The 17935-nt window shown below is 37.6% G+C and overlaps 3 protein-coding genes across 5 annotated transcripts in view; 2 read left to right on the plus strand and 1 right to left on the minus strand.

Moving 5' to 3' along the window:
* On the plus strand, positions 1 to 7204 carry LOC103151741 (dickkopf-related protein 3-like). 2 transcript variants are annotated; one of them, XM_016681766.1, is made up of 5 exons: positions 1 to 4188; positions 5387 to 5436; positions 5546 to 5720; positions 6245 to 6446; positions 6856 to 7204. In XM_016681766.1, exons 1-5 carry the CDS (start codon positions 4071 to 4073, stop codon positions 6914 to 6916), a joined length of 606 nt encoding a protein of 201 aa, XP_016537252.1. In that variant the 5' UTR covers positions 1 to 4070; the 3' UTR covers positions 6917 to 7204. The 2 variants fall into 2 exon arrangements, with proteins under 2 accessions (XP_016537252.1, XP_007572021.1); XM_007571959.2 differs by having other exon boundaries at positions 5 to 5436.
* Positions 7205 to 9019: 1815 nt separating this feature from the next.
* Positions 9020 to 12061, plus strand: tectb (tectorin beta). 2 transcript variants are annotated; one of them, XM_016681775.1, is made up of 11 exons: positions 9020 to 9127; positions 9221 to 9296; positions 9696 to 9886; positions 9966 to 10117; positions 10196 to 10298; positions 10455 to 10558; positions 10678 to 10761; positions 10852 to 11014; positions 11335 to 11413; positions 11516 to 11548; positions 11791 to 12061. In XM_016681775.1, the coding sequence occupies exons 2-11, from the start codon at positions 9230 to 9232 to the stop codon at positions 11862 to 11864; spliced, it is 1050 nt and encodes a 349-aa protein (XP_016537261.1). In that variant the 5' UTR covers positions 9020 to 9127; positions 9221 to 9229; the 3' UTR covers positions 11865 to 12061. The 2 variants fall into 2 exon arrangements, with proteins under 2 accessions (XP_016537261.1, XP_007572031.1); XM_007571969.2 differs by having other exon boundaries at positions 10226 to 10298.
* A 950-nt stretch (positions 12062 to 13011) lies between these two features.
* gucy2g (guanylate cyclase 2g) overlaps positions 13012 to 17935 on the minus strand; it is a 27664-nt gene continuing 22740 nt past the window's right edge. The window contains exons 18-22 of the mRNA XM_007571981.2: positions 16636 to 16810; positions 15775 to 15873; positions 14385 to 14476; positions 14192 to 14299; positions 13012 to 13094 (exon numbers count right to left, since the gene is read on the minus strand). Of these exons, the coding sequence (XP_007572043.1) occupies positions 13014 to 13094; positions 14192 to 14299; positions 14385 to 14476; positions 15775 to 15873; positions 16636 to 16810 (555 nt within the window). The 3' untranslated portion in view covers positions 13012 to 13013. The remainder of the gene's footprint in view (positions 13095 to 14191; positions 14300 to 14384; positions 14477 to 15774; positions 15874 to 16635; positions 16811 to 17935) is intronic.

The raw sequence follows: 17935 nt of genomic DNA on the forward strand, positions 1-17935 counted from the left end.
GTTGGGGTTTCCCTCCCACCGCCATTATTATAAACCCTGACAGATTTATTTAAACACATCTTGCTAAATCGACTTAGTACATTTTAAGCAAAGTGTGTTTGGGAAACAAATGTTTACATCATGGAAAACTGGCCCTAATGTGTGTTTATGCCAAAGATCTGTTTGTTCAATCCAAATTTGGAAATGAACCCTTGCAGAATTGGTTTGAAGTGTAAGTTTATCTGGGGAAAATATAACTTATGCTTGAAAGAGTGTGTTGTTTGCACTTACTTGGATTGAGATGGTGGCACCGTTCAAAGGAGGGCGAGAGCTCAGAGAATTTCACTTGATTGTTGAGGGGAGAAAACAACAAATTTGCCGTCAGTGTGTGGAATCTGGCACTGGGATTTTATGGTGATTAGAAAAATCTGATCATTTAGTTGACTGAACATTAATGTTGGGATTCCCTGGTTACTATGGGTTTTATGATGCTTAGGAAAGAATCCCCCCTCCCAACTAATTCTAAACTCATGCTGTTTTTGAAGTCAGCAGAGCTTGGAGGGAATTTCTTGGGAAACAGTTACAGTGATAGATTTGATGACTCATTCCCAGGGACCCTTGTCTCCAGTTCATCTTATGGTTTCTTCTTTGTTCGACCCGTCAAGAAACAGATCTGTTTCTCATTATTGATGAACTCAAACTTTTGAGTGTTCTTTATTTATTTATTTATTTTTTCCATTTTGAGACAGGTTAGGAAAGCTGATTTAAGAAAAATTCATTTTAAACAGCTGACACCAAAATAATATGGAACCCTCACTTATTTTAAGGGTAGTTATGTGTATCTTGTGTGTTTTTGCTGAGCAAACAATTTGTCTAATTTTGGAGTGTTTTGCAGCTCTTTAATGTAGCATCGTGTTGAGCTCTTCCTGGAGCTAAAATTGCTGCACAAGCAAACTATAAAGACAAACTGTTTTATGAGGGTAATAAGTGCCAAAATACTGAGGACATTTTCAAGGGTAGCAAGTATCTTCTTTCTCCGTGTTTTATTCTGAATCTATGAGGGAGTTGCTCTTTTCTTTGAGTTCACAAAGATTAAACATGAACAATGTCTGCTGAAGTAAAGCTCCGTCTTCTGCTTCAGCTGCTGCTGCTGGCGAGTCCAAGAAGCTTCTGTCTGGGGGAATATTCTAAAGCACGACGTGGCAAAATGACTAAATCCCGGCATATACTTCATAGCAACAGAGAAATGTGTTCTCTTTTCCAGGGTAACAAGAAATTTGCGTCATTTCTTGCTTGCCCTGGTTTGGGAGCTCTTGTAGCTTTGATTCACGTTCTGGGCAGAACATTTTTCTTGTGTGGAGTCCGAGAAACATTAAGTGGGTGTGCTGCAGTGTGAGAAACCCGTAAAGATTTCATTTTGGTGCTTGGTTAGAGTGAAATTACCTTGCTGTCAAGAAGAACTTTGTTGTTGTCCTTACAGCCTGGAGCAAAAGAACTAATTTATCTGTTCTTGTGGACTATGCACAGGCTTTAAAAGCCTTTGAGTCAACTCTTTGTCGCAATACTTAGCCTAAATGACCACTCTGTCCGAGTATACCACATTACTAGGAGAGATGGTGTTTTTTTTTTTGTTTGTTTTTTCTTCTAGTAACATTGTAGTAACAGCAACAGACCCATTGCAGTGTGATGTCACAAATGCCATCTGCTTTCTTTGGTTTCCCACTGGTTGGCTAAAGAAACGCACTACAAACGGGAAACAAGGAATATGTGGGAAGTGAAAATCATTAAAAAAAAGGAAAAATGAAAAAAAGAAAATCTGAGAACTGAATATAAAAATGCCATGTGGAGATGAATGTTCACAGAAGCTTATTCAGAGGAAATGTGTCATTTCCCCCCCGCCCCTTCCTGAAGACATAAAAACATAATAACTAGGGTGGTATAATGTTGTGCAGTCGGATCCCTTTGAGCTCCTTTTCACAAACATACAAGTTGCAGCTAACGTGTTTGTCCCGAGCGAAAACCGTTGCAACGTCCAGTGTTTTGTCTGGTGTTAGTCTTCCTTTTTGGAGTTTTGCTACTTATAAAATGCAGTTTATGTTAAGAAAGTTGGAGTGGACAAAACATGTGTGAGGTATTTTGCAAATGCCAGACAATTCATTGGTGCAAGGCAAAACTGGTTCTTGATGCGGACTAAGAGTAAAGTGGGATGACACTGGGAGTCAATTCTTCCCCAGTGTCATAGCATCTTAATGGTAATTGTAAGTTGTTGAGAGCTGTCCACAGGGGGGCAAAGGTCCATTACAATGAAGAGACGTCAGCTTAGCCATTGTTTCTTTTAGTCCTAAATGCGACTCTGACAGCGATGTTGATTCTGACAGTTTTTACATTCATTACAAGCGTCATTAGCAGAGTCATTAACCCTGAGAGGAAATATTGACCACTGACTGGAGACCCTTATCCGTTCTTAGAATCTAGTAATAAAGCTTGTAAATAGTGACTACAAATGTAAGTTTGCAAGAACATAAGTGTGGATAATGTTAATTACATTGTGGTTCTTATCCAGCAAAACATTGGGCTTATACTCCTGCTTTCTTTACAATTTAAGTAAATGCAACAATGTACTTTAGATAAGTGTGTTATCTTGCCCCCACACAGATTTGCATACAGCAATCGTCGATGTTGTACACATAATAAAAGAAAGGGCAGCCAGCCGAGGCATTAGTGTAAGAACCAAAGACGAGATACTAAATGTTTCTGTCTGATACGTCCTGTCTGACACTCAGACCATGTAAATTCAAAACTACAATGGATGAAAACATTGAATACTAATTATTTAGTTAGAGAATTAGTTAAATTATAACCAGCCTTGTCCCTACGGCTCACACTTGATCGAAATACACAAAAACTGCAATAAACGAGTTCCACATGGGCACTGAAATCCCCAAATAAATAAAAAATAAGTGTGAAAATAAATCAAAGTCAAAAGTTGTTTGCAGTGCAATAACATAAGACATATGTAGAATAGCATCACGTGTGTAATCTTGAAGCTGATGGTCTACAGCAGCAAGAAGACCACACCGGTCGCGACTCTTGTCTAGTGAGAACAGGAAAGCAAGTCTAAAATTCACACAGTGTCAAACATTTAGCGGTGACAAATATGGAAAACTGCTGCCTGGTAATGCAAGTTTCAATTTCAGCCGCACCATTCAGATGGTCAGGAATGGTCAGAATTTGCAGTAAACAGCATTAAAGCATATTCTAATGGCTACTTACAGAAAAAACATTCACCGTCTCACTCAGGTGAGCACTTTTGACACGTAGTGGAATGTGAAATTTGTATTATGGATGTAAATCAGATAGATCTGTGACGGTGTCATTTCAGTGTGGAGAAAAGTCTCAGACCAATGTTTCTTTCTCCCTGCTGAATCTATATGAAAGACGATACAAATGCAGTTTGTTTTTTTTAGCAAACATATATGTACTTTCACACGTATGCTGGAAACGAACCACTGACGGCAGAGTGAACTTGCCATCAGTGGTATAAGAAGTAAAATGTGTAACATCCTATCTCGTCCAACATAGAATATTACATACAAAGCTCTCAACAAATCTTGACACTGCAACAGAAATATAGAGAGCAAGCATTTTTCTTTGCCTGATTGTGCTTGGAAGATTATTTATTATGTATGATGGATGTGGTTATACTGTCTCCATGGCCAATTCAATAAGCAGGTCTTAATATTTCTGTAACTGGTCCAAAATGGGCTCGATGAAATAAAAATATTGCCCACTGTTGCTCTGACTGATAGTCAGGGTTTTAGGAATATAAAAGCTTTTGGTAATTTATTTATTTATTTTTCATTTTCATATCCTTTTCATAAAACGTTAACCCCATGCAGAGTAAAGGATTATGTTGGCTGAACAAACCCTGCGGCCATTGTTTGCAGCTCTGGATTTACAAGCTGCTGTCGATGCTAGGCCCAGAATCAATTGTAAATATTACGTAAAGTTATGAAATCACAGTTTGATGTTAAGCCAGGGGCCCCGTGTGTTAAAACGGCACAGGAATGGAAGGGATTCTCTAAAAAGAAATGTATAAAATGCTTGGAACTTCCATTTTGTTTGCCCCGATTTTAAAGGGCTGTCCTTTCAGATGCCAAATGGGACAAAGTCCAAAGGAAGCCTGCTCTGCTGCAGCAGAATTTACATGTGAAATGAAAACGGTAACATTCAATTTACATTGTCACACACCAGTGCAGCTGTTAGAAATGGGTTCACCTAAGTCCATATTTAAGACCTAAGTTCATATTTATCAAGATCTCCAAACAGGCACAATATTCAACGCCAGAAAGTATTTGAAGTTACTGTTGCTGAACTTGCTGAACTTAACTGTTAATGTTTTAGAAAATTGGGGGAGAAATTTAAAAAAATATATAAATTTGGATGATATTTTGAAACACAAAATCATCTACTAAAAAAAGCTACTTTCTGCAAAGTGTGATTGGGGAAAAGTTTTCACTTTTCTTTTGCAGCGATCGTTACTCATATTGACGCTGAGTGTTTCTTGAAAGATCTCAGTTGGTGTCTCTTGGCTCTACTCTTCTTGGAGGAAAAATGTGTAGGAATAAATATTGGGTTTTCATTAGCATTCACAGCTTTCCTGCCTGTGAGAACGAATGGCTGATGGTAATTACTCTTAATGAGATCACGGGGTTGTCTGCTGGGTGTGTTTCTCCAAATTGCTCCCAGCGAGGGGTCTGAAGCAGGATAGGGTTGGTGGGGGGGGTGATAAAGGTAGGGGGCCAGAGCTGTTTGCTTAGCGTTTCGGGGCCAGGACCTTTAGTGGCAGCACTTGTCACTCAGTGAGCAGTGAAACATGTCATGCATTTGTCTTCTTTTGTCCTCCTTGTTTGTTTGTCTAGCTGAGATAACCACACAGAGGTGCTGCTTGTCTTGGCAGCATTGTCAAAAACTCTTGTCAATGCCCCGTCTCCCCTCATTTGTCGCTTTGCTACTTGTCATTTGGCCAGTACTTTCAGCCTGCAGGGGGTAGCTCAGGCAATAAGTTAATCTATTAAAAACTAATTGTCTCCTCCTACCCTGTTGCTTGGACAAACAGTGAAGCGAGGGGGAAGTTGAGCTTTGTTGGCCTATAAAGGTCGTACGGGTAGAGGAGCTGGCAAGTGTCACTGCGTGGATCTCCTCAGCCGTTTCTGAGGAAAACAAAAAACTGGGGCCTTCTTGAAGTTTCTCTTTTCCTAATTCTGAGGCAGCCTGTGTAGGTTATCTTTTTGCATCTTTGGGATGTTGGGGGAAATGAATCTGGTTCTCCTGTTGGTGTGTTTTTCCGGTGCCGACGCTCGTATTTGGGCCTGGATGCTCAACATGCCTCACGGCCCTCCCAAAGACGGAGCTAAAGTTCTTAGAGAGAACTCTCCTGTGGCCAAAGAACTCACAGTAAGAATTTCTAACTTTTGTTTTAAGGCATTATCCTGTAAAAGTACTCAGTTACACATCTTCAACAGGAATTAAAAAAAAAAAAAAGTTTATTTTATTTTGTCTGCAGACTGTGTGCGACAGCGACAGAGCTTGTGGACGCGGTTTCTCGTGTGATCGTCACTTTGGTCTCTGTGTGCCTTTACGTGGAGAGGGTCAGTACTGTCGGAGGGACACTCAGTGTGTCCGTGGACTCCTCTGCATGTTTGGGAAGTGTCACCGCAGCATTCCCAATGGACAAGAGGGTAAGGATATGAACATAAAATCAAATCTTAAAACCTTTTCAAGGTCCTTACGCAGACTGGAAAGTATGGGGTTTGATTTCCGTATTTTCAAGGTCTGGATAAGTAGATTTGTTTCTTCTTTCTTCCTTTTTCTTTCCTTCTTTATGTCCTTCCATTATTCTTTTTCTTTGTGTTCTTTCCTTCATTGTGTCCTTCTTTCATTCTTTACGTCCTCCTTTCCTTCCTTGCAACATTTTCTCCTCCTTTTCTTTCTTCCTTCTATATTTTCCACATTCCCCTCTATCTTTGTCTTTCCCTCTGTATGTCCTTCTTTCTTCTCATCTTTATGTGCTCCCTTCTTTGCAAGGGAGCACATATTTAAAGCAGTAGAAATGTCTATGTATTTTCATAGTAAACTTTTGGTATTTAAAATTTTGAAAAGAACATAAAATCCTATAAACCCTGCAAAATTTAATCTCAAGACATTTTTTGGGGAAAAAAAGCGTAGTTAACCTGCTGTCTAATTCCTTCATTTTCTGAATCAGGCTCCAGGTGTAAAGCTGACAGAGACTGTGGGCCTTCGATGTGTTGCGCTCGACATCATGGCGAGACGGTGTGCAAAAAGCGCCTGGCTCGCAAAGAGAGTTGCTATGTTCCCGATGGCGGCCTGGCGTTCAGCATCAACCAGATCTGCCCGTGCAAGGAAGGTCTGCTGTGTCGGGAAGACGGCAGACAGAACCGCAGAGAGTGAGTACTCCCATTTAAACTGAAGTGGTTCCCTCAACAGACAACGAATCATGTGAGAAGCCATAAAATAATAATAATAATAATAATGTTCCCAAAGCTTAAGGTTTTATTTGTCCATTTTTAAAAGTCAACCAAAACATTAGCAGAAATATTTGATAAGTTTCCATTTGATACAATTACACAAAATATATGATTAAAATGACAAAAATATATATATATTTTTTTCAGTTGGATAATTTTAGAAGCAGCGCCTCTAGTTGACATACTTTGCAGTTTATTAAGAAATAGTTATTTTTGTAAAAAGTACTGACTTTACTCTTCTTACAATGTTCTTTAGATTTTATTTAATTTATTTTGGAGGAAACGTATTGGGCAATCAAAACATAACTTATTGTTCCTTGTCTTTCAGGAGGGACTTTACCTATCAACCAGAACGGACGAGATGGACCTGCCAAGGGTCCAAACCTTAACATAAGGCCTCAAGATTAAATCTATTTATTATGTAAATATGATGTGTACAGAATAAATGTTTGTATTTACATGTGCTGTTTTGAAAGATGCCATTAGATTAACGTAGTGAATATCTAGAAAAGCACTACTCTGCTCTGTGTAGCTGGGTTGAACTAGGCTTCAGTCTCATAAAACATCTTCTTTGTGTATTTAGTGATGTTTTCATTGGGAAAAAAAAAAAAAAGTGTGGTATGTATTTGTAATCAGACCCCGATTAAATATTTTGTGGAAAAACTTTTCGTGACAGATACACCTATGTTATTTGGGTACGTCTCTACCAGCTCACTGTTCTCTGTAAGAGAAGCCGTGAACAGTTACTTTGTCTCCTTTCTGAGCACATTTCTTGAAGCACGTTTTTGGATCCCATGGTTCACTTGCATAACACAGAGGAGGAATCCAGCAACTCTCAATTGTTAGCATCGACAGGTGCTTGAAACACTAGCTGTCCCATTACACTCTTCTAGATCCGTATCTTCTTCGGTCAAACCTTTACCATTCCCCCAGTCGCTCCATTTAGATGCTAATTGTCTGCAGCTCGACTCTTTCAGATGAAAGGTTACTGAGTGCAGTTTTTCTGTGAACAACCTTAGTGTCTAGTCTCGTTTCTTCTCATTCTTCAGAGTTTACAAAAAAATAAATAAATAAATAAAAATGGTAAGGTGGGTTTTGATATTGAGCCACTAAAATGCATTAAAGCTTACAAGTGAAAGTCTGGTGCAAATAGCAGGTATTTAATTTCTTAACAAATATAATTGAGAAACAATGCAACAAATCCATTCTAAGACACAAGCCAATATTACAAATTATTAGCAGGAATGACTAAGAAGAAAGCCACAAGACGGCTAGTATGTAGCTTAAAAACAAGCCAATAAGGAAGCACATTTCACACGCACAAAAAGCCAGGTTAAACAAAAGTGATATCTAATAGCACAAGACTGTGAGGAACCCGATATTTGTCAGTGCTACAAAACCAGAGGCCTATCACCTGAACTTTAGAACACTACGGTCTGTGTGCGCCTCATCGTATCTGAGCTACCATCACATTTTAGAGTATCTTTACATGTCTGTTTGATCCACTGTGGGATTAATAAGTGACTACACTATTCAATTTGCAACTTTAAGGGTTCTCATGTGATGGAGGCCAAAATGATCCAGATGTAGAACCCTCTCTCTGCATGTTTCTCTTTTTTAACAATCTCATAAAGAGGTGCTGTTGAAACTGAAATAGGCTGTTAAGTGTTTAAGTGTGTAGTAAAAAAAAACAAACAAAAAAACAAAAAACAAAACAAGATCACTGTGTATTTAGAATAGAATGGCATCGCCCTGAATTCCAGCACTAATTCTGTTTGGACACATGCAGGTCATGAAAGCAGATTTATTTGACTATTTTTCTAGTTTGTTCCATGTTTCATCAAAAATAAATGGTAGTTTAAAGCACATGCAAAGTGCTGATTCCACTTCATTTGTAACAACGAAGTAAAAACAGAATAAATTTAGGGGGCAAAAACGTTTTCGGTTCTATGTAGTATACAGATAAGACAGTTGTGCCGTATGTAATGACCTATTAAACACCAAAAAATTGAAGTTTGCATGTAAAGTTGTGTTAAAAAAAATTATAAAAAAAAGATAATTTCTTATGAAACATTGAAAATAAACCTTATTAGGTTTATTTTCAACATTACATTAGGAAAGCTACAGATGTTGAAATGACTTTTATTCAGTTTATAAAAGTTTATCTTTTTTGTAGTGTGAATATTGATGTAAGTTTTTTACAGAATGTTTGACTTCCCTTAAAAAATGTCACGCTTTGAGACTTTTTCATCCCATCCTTTATTGTCATCCTTTAATTCAAAACCTTTCAGTGTCCATTGTATGAACCTTGGCCGTTTCTTTTCACCAATCTGCAGAATAGGTAACACTAATGGTCATTTAAGAGTCTTCAGTCTAAGGAGCACAGAGGGCTTTTGTGAAAAGCTTCACAATGGACCTCTTAAACCAGTCATGCCAGTGGGAAAATTGGAGACAGGAGAATGATTGAAAGCCATTTACCCTCATCTACCACAGTATAAAATGCCTCCTTGAGTTGCCTCAGAGCTAGTTTACAGACAACCTGCAAAGGAGATATGGTGATCCCCTGACATTCAGCAGGCTAAAGGTGTTAGCTTCATAAGGTGAGACACAATTTCTCTTTTACAGATTTGATCTTATCCCAAAATATGTTTTTTTTTTATTTTTTTAAATAAATTCTCTATTTTACTTTGCAGCATCTCACCATGGCTTCATTTGTTGCACTGCTACTGAGTTTACCCGTTGCACTGACATGCGCGCCACAAAAAGCAGGTAAAAACCAGATTTGTGAAAAGGCTAATATACACTTTCACTTTCTTCTGAGACTCGTCCAGAACTGCTGCAAATTCCTAAAATTGAAAATGATCCTGATATTTATTTATTTTGCATGTTATGTCATTTCAATCCAAAATATGAAATAATTCAGGCTTGATTTTAAAAGTGAGAAATTTTGTTTTTTCCTTTTTTGTAGCTTGGTGTTGAAGTTAGACTAAAGTAAATTAAATAAATAAAACTCTTGTAAAGATACTGAGAAAAAAAGCCATGTTTTTTTTTTTTCTTTTTTAAAGTTATGTTTTGATAGATGCACTTTTTAAATGGAAAATTAGGTCATTACAAAAGTTGTTACCAAATGCCTGGACACATTTTAAGTCTGTTTGATTTGTTTTCCAGACTATGTTGTAGTCTCCTGTTTTCCTAACGCCATCATCGCCAATGTGCCAGAGTGTCCTTATGGCTGGGAGATAGACCAGCTGTCCCTGGGTGGAGTGTGTTACACTGGAATACACAGCCCAGGGTACTACCGCTTCATTATACCAGACCTAACACCAAGAAACCATTCGTACTGCGGCACACAATCCGAGGTAAGGCGCCTGCATAAGAAGAGAAGCAATGCTGACGATACTCTCATTCCGCGCTTTTCCCGGTGTTCTTTTAATTCAGTATATGCCAGGCAAAGATGCCAAGTACATCTTCTACAACTCCATCGTCTCCAACGATACTTCGCTGACGGTCAGAAACCAGCCGGTCAACTACACCTTCAGCTGCGTATACCGAGCAGCCTACCTGGTAAATAACGCAGTCTTCAGTCAGAGGTAAGCACCAGCTCAAGGCACCATGCAACCAAGAATACTCTCTGAAGCATATGTGCATGCTAACACAACGACTTGTAGTGGTTTTACTAAACCCTCTGCTTTTTCTAGAGTTGCTACAGTTTATGTCAACAATGGGAGTTTAGGGACTTTTAGATCACAGTTGTCTATGAACGTGTTCACGGTGAGTCACTCCAGTTTCTCTCCTTGTCAACGCCTCTGTAATTCAATGAAAACATTTCTTTCTGGAAACGCTCTTTTTGTGGGCATGAGTTTTTATTTTCTTTCCTTTAAAATGACTGCATGATGAAAAGGACACCAAAAATCCTGTATTTCGTAGAACTCTAAGTTCCTGTATGCTAAGGACGCTCCCTATGTGATTGACACCTCTGAGATTGGCTCTGAAGTTTTTATCGGTATTGAAGCAAAAGGTCTAAGTAATAGGTACACAAGCATTTTCTTTAACGATTAAACTTGAAATAAGATATATATTTATATATATATATATATAGAACTATATCCACAATGCCAAATGCTGAATCCAACTGTATTTAAACCATCAGATTCAAAGTTGTTATCAACAACTGCTGGGCGACTCCAACTCCTTACTCAACAGACAGAAAGAGGTGGAGTCTTATCATCAACAGGTGCCCAAACATTTATTGTCTCTTGATAAGGATCCATTCCTTGAAGATATTTGTTTGTGCAACAACTTCCACATTTTTGTTTTCTACCAGCTGTCCTGCTGACTACACGGTGACCATTTTCGATAATGCCAAGGACAGCCGCTCCACGTTTAAGTTCAACTCCTTCCGCTTCCAGCGACTGGAGAAGGTGTCCACCGTGTGGCTTCACTGCGAGGTCCACATCTGTGATGCAGAGAGGCTGGTCTGTCAGCCTGTGAGTACATTGCAAATATGTAATCACAAACATGAAAGAACTTTAATAATCTTCCCCCTTTTGTAGTCGGAATACAAACATGTCCTTAATCGACACGTTTATTTGCATGGCACATTTCGGCAACATGGCCGATCAAAGTGATTCACATCATAAAAGCACAAAATTCAACGATTGAAATATTGCATTTTTCCAAGTTAGTGTTTGATTTATTATGGTACAAAAGAAACTCTAAAACAGGTGTGTTTTTTAGGCACCATGTAGATTAAGTGGAACTCATTGTGAACATTGTCTAAAGTTAATATTGTTGCTTTTCTCTGAAGAGTCCGTGCTCTAAGAGGTCGCTGTCGTCAGAAATAGAACCGAGTGGAGGGATCCTCACCACTGAGTTTCAGATTAAAGGTACTGTAAATCTTTTTATCCGATATTTCAGTAACTTATGTTTATATGAAAGAATAACCCAACTGAAATAAAATACACACTATTGTATTTATTTCTTAACAGCCAGCGAGTCTTCTAATAAAGGGCACACAACAGGTAAACACGGGGAGTAACAATATCTGGCTGAAATGTGTTTGGACACATTTCAGCCAAAGTTTCTTTTTTTTTAGAAAGAAACTTTGAATTTCAACAAAGATTAATTGATGTATTTTATTTTTTTTTGTTCTGCATTTTCTTTAAATATTGTATTATAAAACTGGATTTAAAGGGGAAGAAATGTACTGGTAAACATGTTGTGAAAACTGTTCTCAGTTTTTTTTTTTCCTGTGTCTCTTCAGGCACCTCTCTTCTCATCCCACTTATGGTCACGGCAAACATTTTCTTCGATTTAGTAAATGTGTTGAAAATGTAAAACAATAAATATCTGTTGAGTATACAAACCACCAGCACATGTTCAATCACAAAGCGAAGTGTGTGTCACCCCAAGTCTCAGGGAGCGTATGAATACATTCCCCAGTTAAAGGACTGATCTGCATTTAGTATATCTAGAAAGGCTTAAAAAAAACTTAAGTGTACTTTTATTTCCAATAAAGATCACTGAAAATGTTCTGTTTTTTTTTTTTAAGGCAAAAAAACTTTATTGTTGGTATTTCCTTGTTTCAGGTAAATAATTACAGTTGAGGCACAACACTACAACCAAATCAAGAACATAAATGAGGTAGATAAACAGAAGTGCTGATGCATTAGAGAAAAACAAAATAAACATAATTCATTTTAGTCATAAAAAGTTTAATCTAGAGGAGATAAATGTTTTGTTACGCATGTATTTCACAATATCATATCTTTCTGAGGTATGTTTTCATGCTTTTCTATTTCTGCAACATGAACCCAAACTGTCAAAACTTCACAAATGTTCAGGTCAGGACAGAACTTTCTGTCACTGATGAGATGATCGCTTCATTTTCTGTACTTTTAGTTGAGAATAAAGAGAGGCTTTTTCTTTGTCACAGTGCGCATTCATTTTAAGAGTTGATTTTTGCTGTCGACTCAAAAGTATCTGCATGTTTCTTATAGAATTATGAGAATCGATATCATATGAGTTGAAGTTAGGCATGTACCCATATGACAATTTGAGTCTGTATCGATATCCGGTTGCTGCTACGGCCAATTTACAATAGTTACCGATATAATTTACATTTCACTAGCCTGTCGAAACTACGATAAATGATAAATGATGATAAAAAATACCACATGGCTAACCCCCTCCCAAAACTGAAACAGCAACAAGATAAGAATACTTTTACTTATCAGACCAATATGAAAAAAAAAGACTTACAACAGCACCTATAGCAACGTTGTTTGTGATACATTGTGTTTCCCTTGTAAAAAAAAAAAAAAAAAAAAGAAAAAGTTAATATCTGTCGACAAGAGCCTCAACTCTCTCTACTGTTGAAGAAGTCATCAACTATCACCTTATTCTTGCAACAAGCACATGAAAAAAACCCACTTCGTCAAAGTGTGTGTGAGACAGAGAACACCATCCTGCTTCTTCTTACAACACCTAGACATGCACTGTGGTCATCGATGATTTGGGTTGGATTAACTGGGACTTTGCAACTGCAGATCTCATCACTTCTTGTTTCTTTGGAAGGGAGAAAAAAACCCAAAAAGATAAAAGAGCAAAGCATTCAGGAGACTATGCATACTGGGCAGATGTTGCCATGCAAAAAGTTTTATTCCATTTCAACTTTTTTTTTTTTTTACAGTATTTCGGACTACCACCACAAATTTCAGTGTTTATTGAAATACACTGAAATTTGTGGCTGTACTCTGACATGCTCTAGAATCTTGTGAGATGAACCGAACACATGCAATGAGTATTTGTAAAGCACTTTTTGATTTAACTCTGGGTTAGATTTCTCCACAACCTTATCTCCGACCTGTCTGCGGTGTTCCTTGGTCTTTGTGATGCTGATTATATATTGCTTTCTAATAGACTTCACAGGACAGCTGGATTTACACTAGGATTACATTACCCACATGTGGACTCTATTTCCTAAAACACTAGCTTCTCAAAGGTATCAAACTAAAGTGGGTTGAATACAAACGCACAAAACCCCTTGCAGATTTTTATTTATAAAAACTTAAACCGTGCATCCTTTTTTATTCCACTTAACAGTTATGTGACACTTGGTGTGTGTTTATCACATAAAATCCCAGAAAATACATTGATACAGTTTCTGGTTGCGATACGGTAACACGTGGAAGAGGTCAAGAGTGTGAAAACTTGTGCGTGTAACCATAGACAGACTTTATTAAGGAGACATTTTGAAATAAATGAGAAAAATAATTCTAAATCTTTTTTTTTTAACTGAACAATTTCCAAAGACGATTCCTTCATTCTGAATGTGGAATAGAAAATTGTGACTAAAATGTTTTACAGAGAATAGAATAGAAATAAATTGCAAAATCATTATCAAGTCTCTGTATTATTCAAAAATACATTTAGAAACATTATAATATTGTTATAATGTTCTGATGCTGCATTTGAAAGCAAGTGCAGCAAGTGGTGGACCCTACAGCATAAGAAGTGGATGATTAAAAAGTGCTGAAAACCCTGAATGTATTGAAACACTATTTTTAACAATTTAAGTTGAATTTGTGTTGTAAATTGAATCATTTAAAAAGAAAAATAATATGAGGGACTGTTTAATACTCAACATTTTTCTTTCAACCTACCTCCATTTGCACCTTGAGACCGTCACCCTGTAGTGAGCTGAGCGAATTCAGAGTAGGATTGAATCCAGCTTTGTTCAGCAGCCAATAGGTCTTCTGGACTCCCTTACCCTGGCAGAAAATTGTATTCTGTTCATAAAGCAAGCAGTGCACACCTTAAAAAAATATAAAACACACAAAAATGTTGGCAAGTCACCTTCATTTCGATGTCCCCTCTTTCTTTCAACTCAAAGGATCCAGCTTGAACAAGAATATCAGCTGTGGACTGAGATATGTGAATCCTTAGTGCTGTATGCAATAAAAAGAATGCCTTGGGTTACTAAACCACCACTCAATGAAATAGTAACAGGAATACATCTGAATGTCATCAAATTAGAATTTATAGAATACATATCTGTAATATCAAACCAATAACTTTGTCTAGTGTCATCTGTTCCTTTGAGTTTTATTACTGTCTTGTAACAGAGATGTAAATGTTAGCTTATCAACAGTGTATTCAGCATCAATGTGATTGGAAGATTACAGAGCAAGCAGATGGAAAGATGTCAAACTCTCAGACAAATAGAGTAAATTAATTTCTGAGGATTTAAGCTGAGAAGCCTGTGGAAGATATAGTCAAGTTTACTATGTGGACACTTCAGATGTTACTTTTCATACATTCTTAAAATCCAGCAAATCTGGTGTCAAGCATTTGTGCGCTAACAAAATCAGAGGATCTGTCAAAAAAAAACAAAAAAACTAACAAAAATGTCATCAATCATTTGAGCTCTCTTTGTTCTGCCTTTTCCATCTGTAAGACCGTTATTTTAGGTATGATAAAGGATAAAAAGGAAAAAAAAAGGTGACCTTGTGTTTCTGACCACCAGGGGTTGCTGCAACCTTTAGATGCCCTTAATATTTTAAAATTTACAACGTTATGTTTGCACTAAATAAAACGCAAACCACTGGCAGCATTTCAGTTTGAATTGGGTAATGTAAAATTAGGATCCTGGTTGACATTGGATGACTTCTCTTTAAACTTTTATTAATATCTTTTAAATGATAGCGCTACAAACAAACAAACAGGATCTTGGGTTTTGATATCAAGCTTCAAGTTGGAGTGAGTGTCAACAGCCTTTTTTTAATTGAGAAATCTAGAAAGTTTGACTCTATTCATACTTTGTTGTAGTGGAATGTATGAATTATTAATTCATAACACAGGAAAATGAATTAATTATTCAATACATTTGAGTTATACAGTAAGTCTACGCCTTAATATCAATGCAATGTCAGTCCTAAAATAATCCGTGCGGTTAAAGCATTTTATCTGTTGGTTTAAGAGTTTTACTAGTGTTTTTTGCCACCTTAAGAGAAACACTTTCCTTTCTTTTAAAGAACCATCTTGTAAATGAAATTTACATAGACAGTATGTTAGCAGATGTACCAAATTGCAGCTAACTCAAATTCTTCCATTTTCGTCAGGTTTGATTTCACTCCCTCTCCGAGACCACTAGAGAATCTCCATTCCAAAATGTATTACAATAATGTTCAGTTCCCTCATCTGTGGAAAAGAAATGTGTGTAACTTTTGCAGAAGACTTAACTTACGTAAGCCGTTGCTCTCCATGCGTGAGGCTGTGTTTACTGTATCACCAAAGAGGCAGTAGCGAGGCATAGTGGTTCCCACCACTCCAGCAACCACTGGACCTACATGAACCAGACAAGTACAGTTGGACGGTTCAAGAAATGTTTGGGTGGAAATTACTCATGTTATTTCACACCAGTTCTAAACCTTAGTCAAACATTTGCAACAATGAACTCAAACCAGTCGTGTTTTTGTGTTGGGATTCTTCCTAAATATTGACAAATGTCAAACAGTTGCAACAGTTGCAGCACTAATGCAGACAAACACAATAGATGTTTTGCAAAAAGTCTCATTTTCTTTTTGTGAGTTTTTACAAATAAAGATCAGAACATAAGGGTTGCTTATGTATCTCACTCATTTGTTCTGATACCCCTAATTAAGAGCAACCAGTTTCCTTCAGAAGTCATTTAATAAGTAAACACCGTCCACCTGTTTTTAATTTAATCCCACTGTGAGTCAAAATGTTTAGTGAAGGCCTCTGAGATTTGTTAGAGATCATTAGTTGTGGGGAAGTTCAAAGCAGGGTTATAAAACACGCAAAGCTTTTTGTTATCACAGAGACCGTTGTTCCATACAATGTCCTGAAAAGAGTATAGCACAACTTCTGACCTACCAACCAAACTCACTAATCGGGCAAGCAGAGTATTAATCGGGCTCAATGTAAATGCAAAACACACATTTATTTATATTTGCAACTGTGTTATTTTCACATAAAACATGTTGCAGTTTGTGATGGTAACATAAAAAAAATATTTGACAAGTGACAAAAAATGAAAAACGGAAAAAGGCAAAATGGAGGTGTTTCTGTTGATGCAGTCTGTTACCAGAGTGTATGCCAATGCGAATTGCAAGGATCTCATCTGGCTTGTGAGGGATTCTGAAGACCTGAATGGCGCCCAGGAAGTGCAGAGCCATCATGGATATCTCCAAAGCATGCTTGGTGCCATTGCTGATAGGAAGGCCACTTGCTACCATGTAAGCATCGCCGATGGTTTCCACCTGATAAAATAGCACAGGTGATCGGTGTTGCAACAAAGATTTCGAAACACATGCTTATCGAAGCTAAATGTTTGTTTCAAATGTACTTCTTCGTCTTTTGGCAGTTGGAAAACAACTGACTACCAACCGGTAAGGAGTGTGGACCACATGACATAAATAAATAAATGAATACATTTGATCCTGTTATGCAAAATACACTGTTTAAAGAAAAAAAAATATAACCTTACATAGCCAAATTACTATGATTCTTAACTAACTTGTTTGTCTGAATATGGTAATTCCTGCAATGCAAAATAACATGTCCAATTGTCTCACCTTTCCCACACTCACATTCCCCTGTCTGATGTTTCCCTATTAAAAATAATGTGCTGTTCAGTCTAGTGTGCCCAATTCTGAGTCATGAAATAATTGTCTCTTCTCTCCTGTTCCTTTCTGCTCTTCTCATTTCTCCAATTTTCCTCTGGATTTTATAAACCACTCATAACAGTTGCCAACTCTGTCATTTTTTTGTTTTGTTTTGTTTTGTTTTATTAAACCCTTGACTTCTGTTATACTAAACCTAACATTAATATCAACCAATACCCAATCAATTTTATTACTGGAAATTAAATCCTGTTTTGTAGTTTTACAGGACATATTATGTCATCAAACAGGCTGTAGCATGAACTTAAGCTAAGTGAATGCGACCAGCAAAAAGTTACTAGTTTCACAGTCAAGCTGTTGGAGACCAACAACCATAGACATAATATAAGAGTAGACCCCGCATTGGCCGCTCCGGCGCAGGAAATACGGCGGCCATCTTGGAGCGGTATACCCTCCTACTTTGCTCAATCAAAACAGCAGATGCCTCAGCACTGAGGCATCTGCTGTTTTGATTGAGCAAAGTAGGAGGGTATACCGCTCCAAGATGGCCGCCGTATTTCCTGCGCCGGAGCGGCCAATGCGGGGTCTACTCTTATATTATGTCTATGCCAACAACTATTCAGCTCTTTCGTCGCATAGTGAATGGTTCTTACTCTGTAGACGTCATACATCTTGATGATGTCATCAAACAGGCTGTAGAGCTCGTTGAGGAAAGTTACCACCTCCATTGCGGAGCTGGAGGAACACATGGAGGTGAAGCCC

This window comes from Poecilia formosa, unplaced genomic scaffold, assembly GCF_000485575.1.
Source record: "Poecilia formosa unplaced genomic scaffold, Poecilia_formosa-5.1.2 Scaffold7, whole genome shotgun sequence".
NCBI lineage: Eukaryota > Metazoa > Chordata > Actinopteri > Cyprinodontiformes > Poeciliidae > Poecilia > Poecilia formosa.

What these genes read in the sequence shown, in the direction of transcription:
- LOC103151741 (XM_016681766.1), top strand. Translation starts at nt 4,071, where the DNA reads ATGTATAAAATGCTTGGAACTTCCATTTTGTTTGCCCCGATTTTAAAG. An exon ending in TGCTGCAGCAGAATTTACAT is followed by an intron (nt 4,189 to 5,386) that starts GTGAAATGAAAA and finishes GCCCTCCCAAAG; the next exon opens with ACGGAGCTAAAGTTCTTAGA. An exon ending in CATTCCCAATGGACAAGAGG is followed by an intron (nt 5,721 to 6,244) that starts GTAAGGATATGA and finishes TTTCTGAATCAG; the next exon opens with GCTCCAGGTGTAAAGCTGAC.
- tectb (XM_016681775.1), top strand. Translation starts at nt 9,230, where the DNA reads ATGGCTTCATTTGTTGCACTGCTACTGAGTTTACCCGTTGCACTGACA. An exon ending in ACTGCGGCACACAATCCGAG is followed by an intron (nt 9,887 to 9,965) that starts GTAAGGCGCCTG and finishes CTTTTAATTCAG; the next exon opens with TATATGCCAGGCAAAGATGC. An exon ending in AACGCAGTCTTCAGTCAGAG is followed by an intron (nt 10,118 to 10,195) that starts GTAAGCACCAGC and finishes AACGACTTGTAG; the next exon opens with TGGTTTTACTAAACCCTCTG.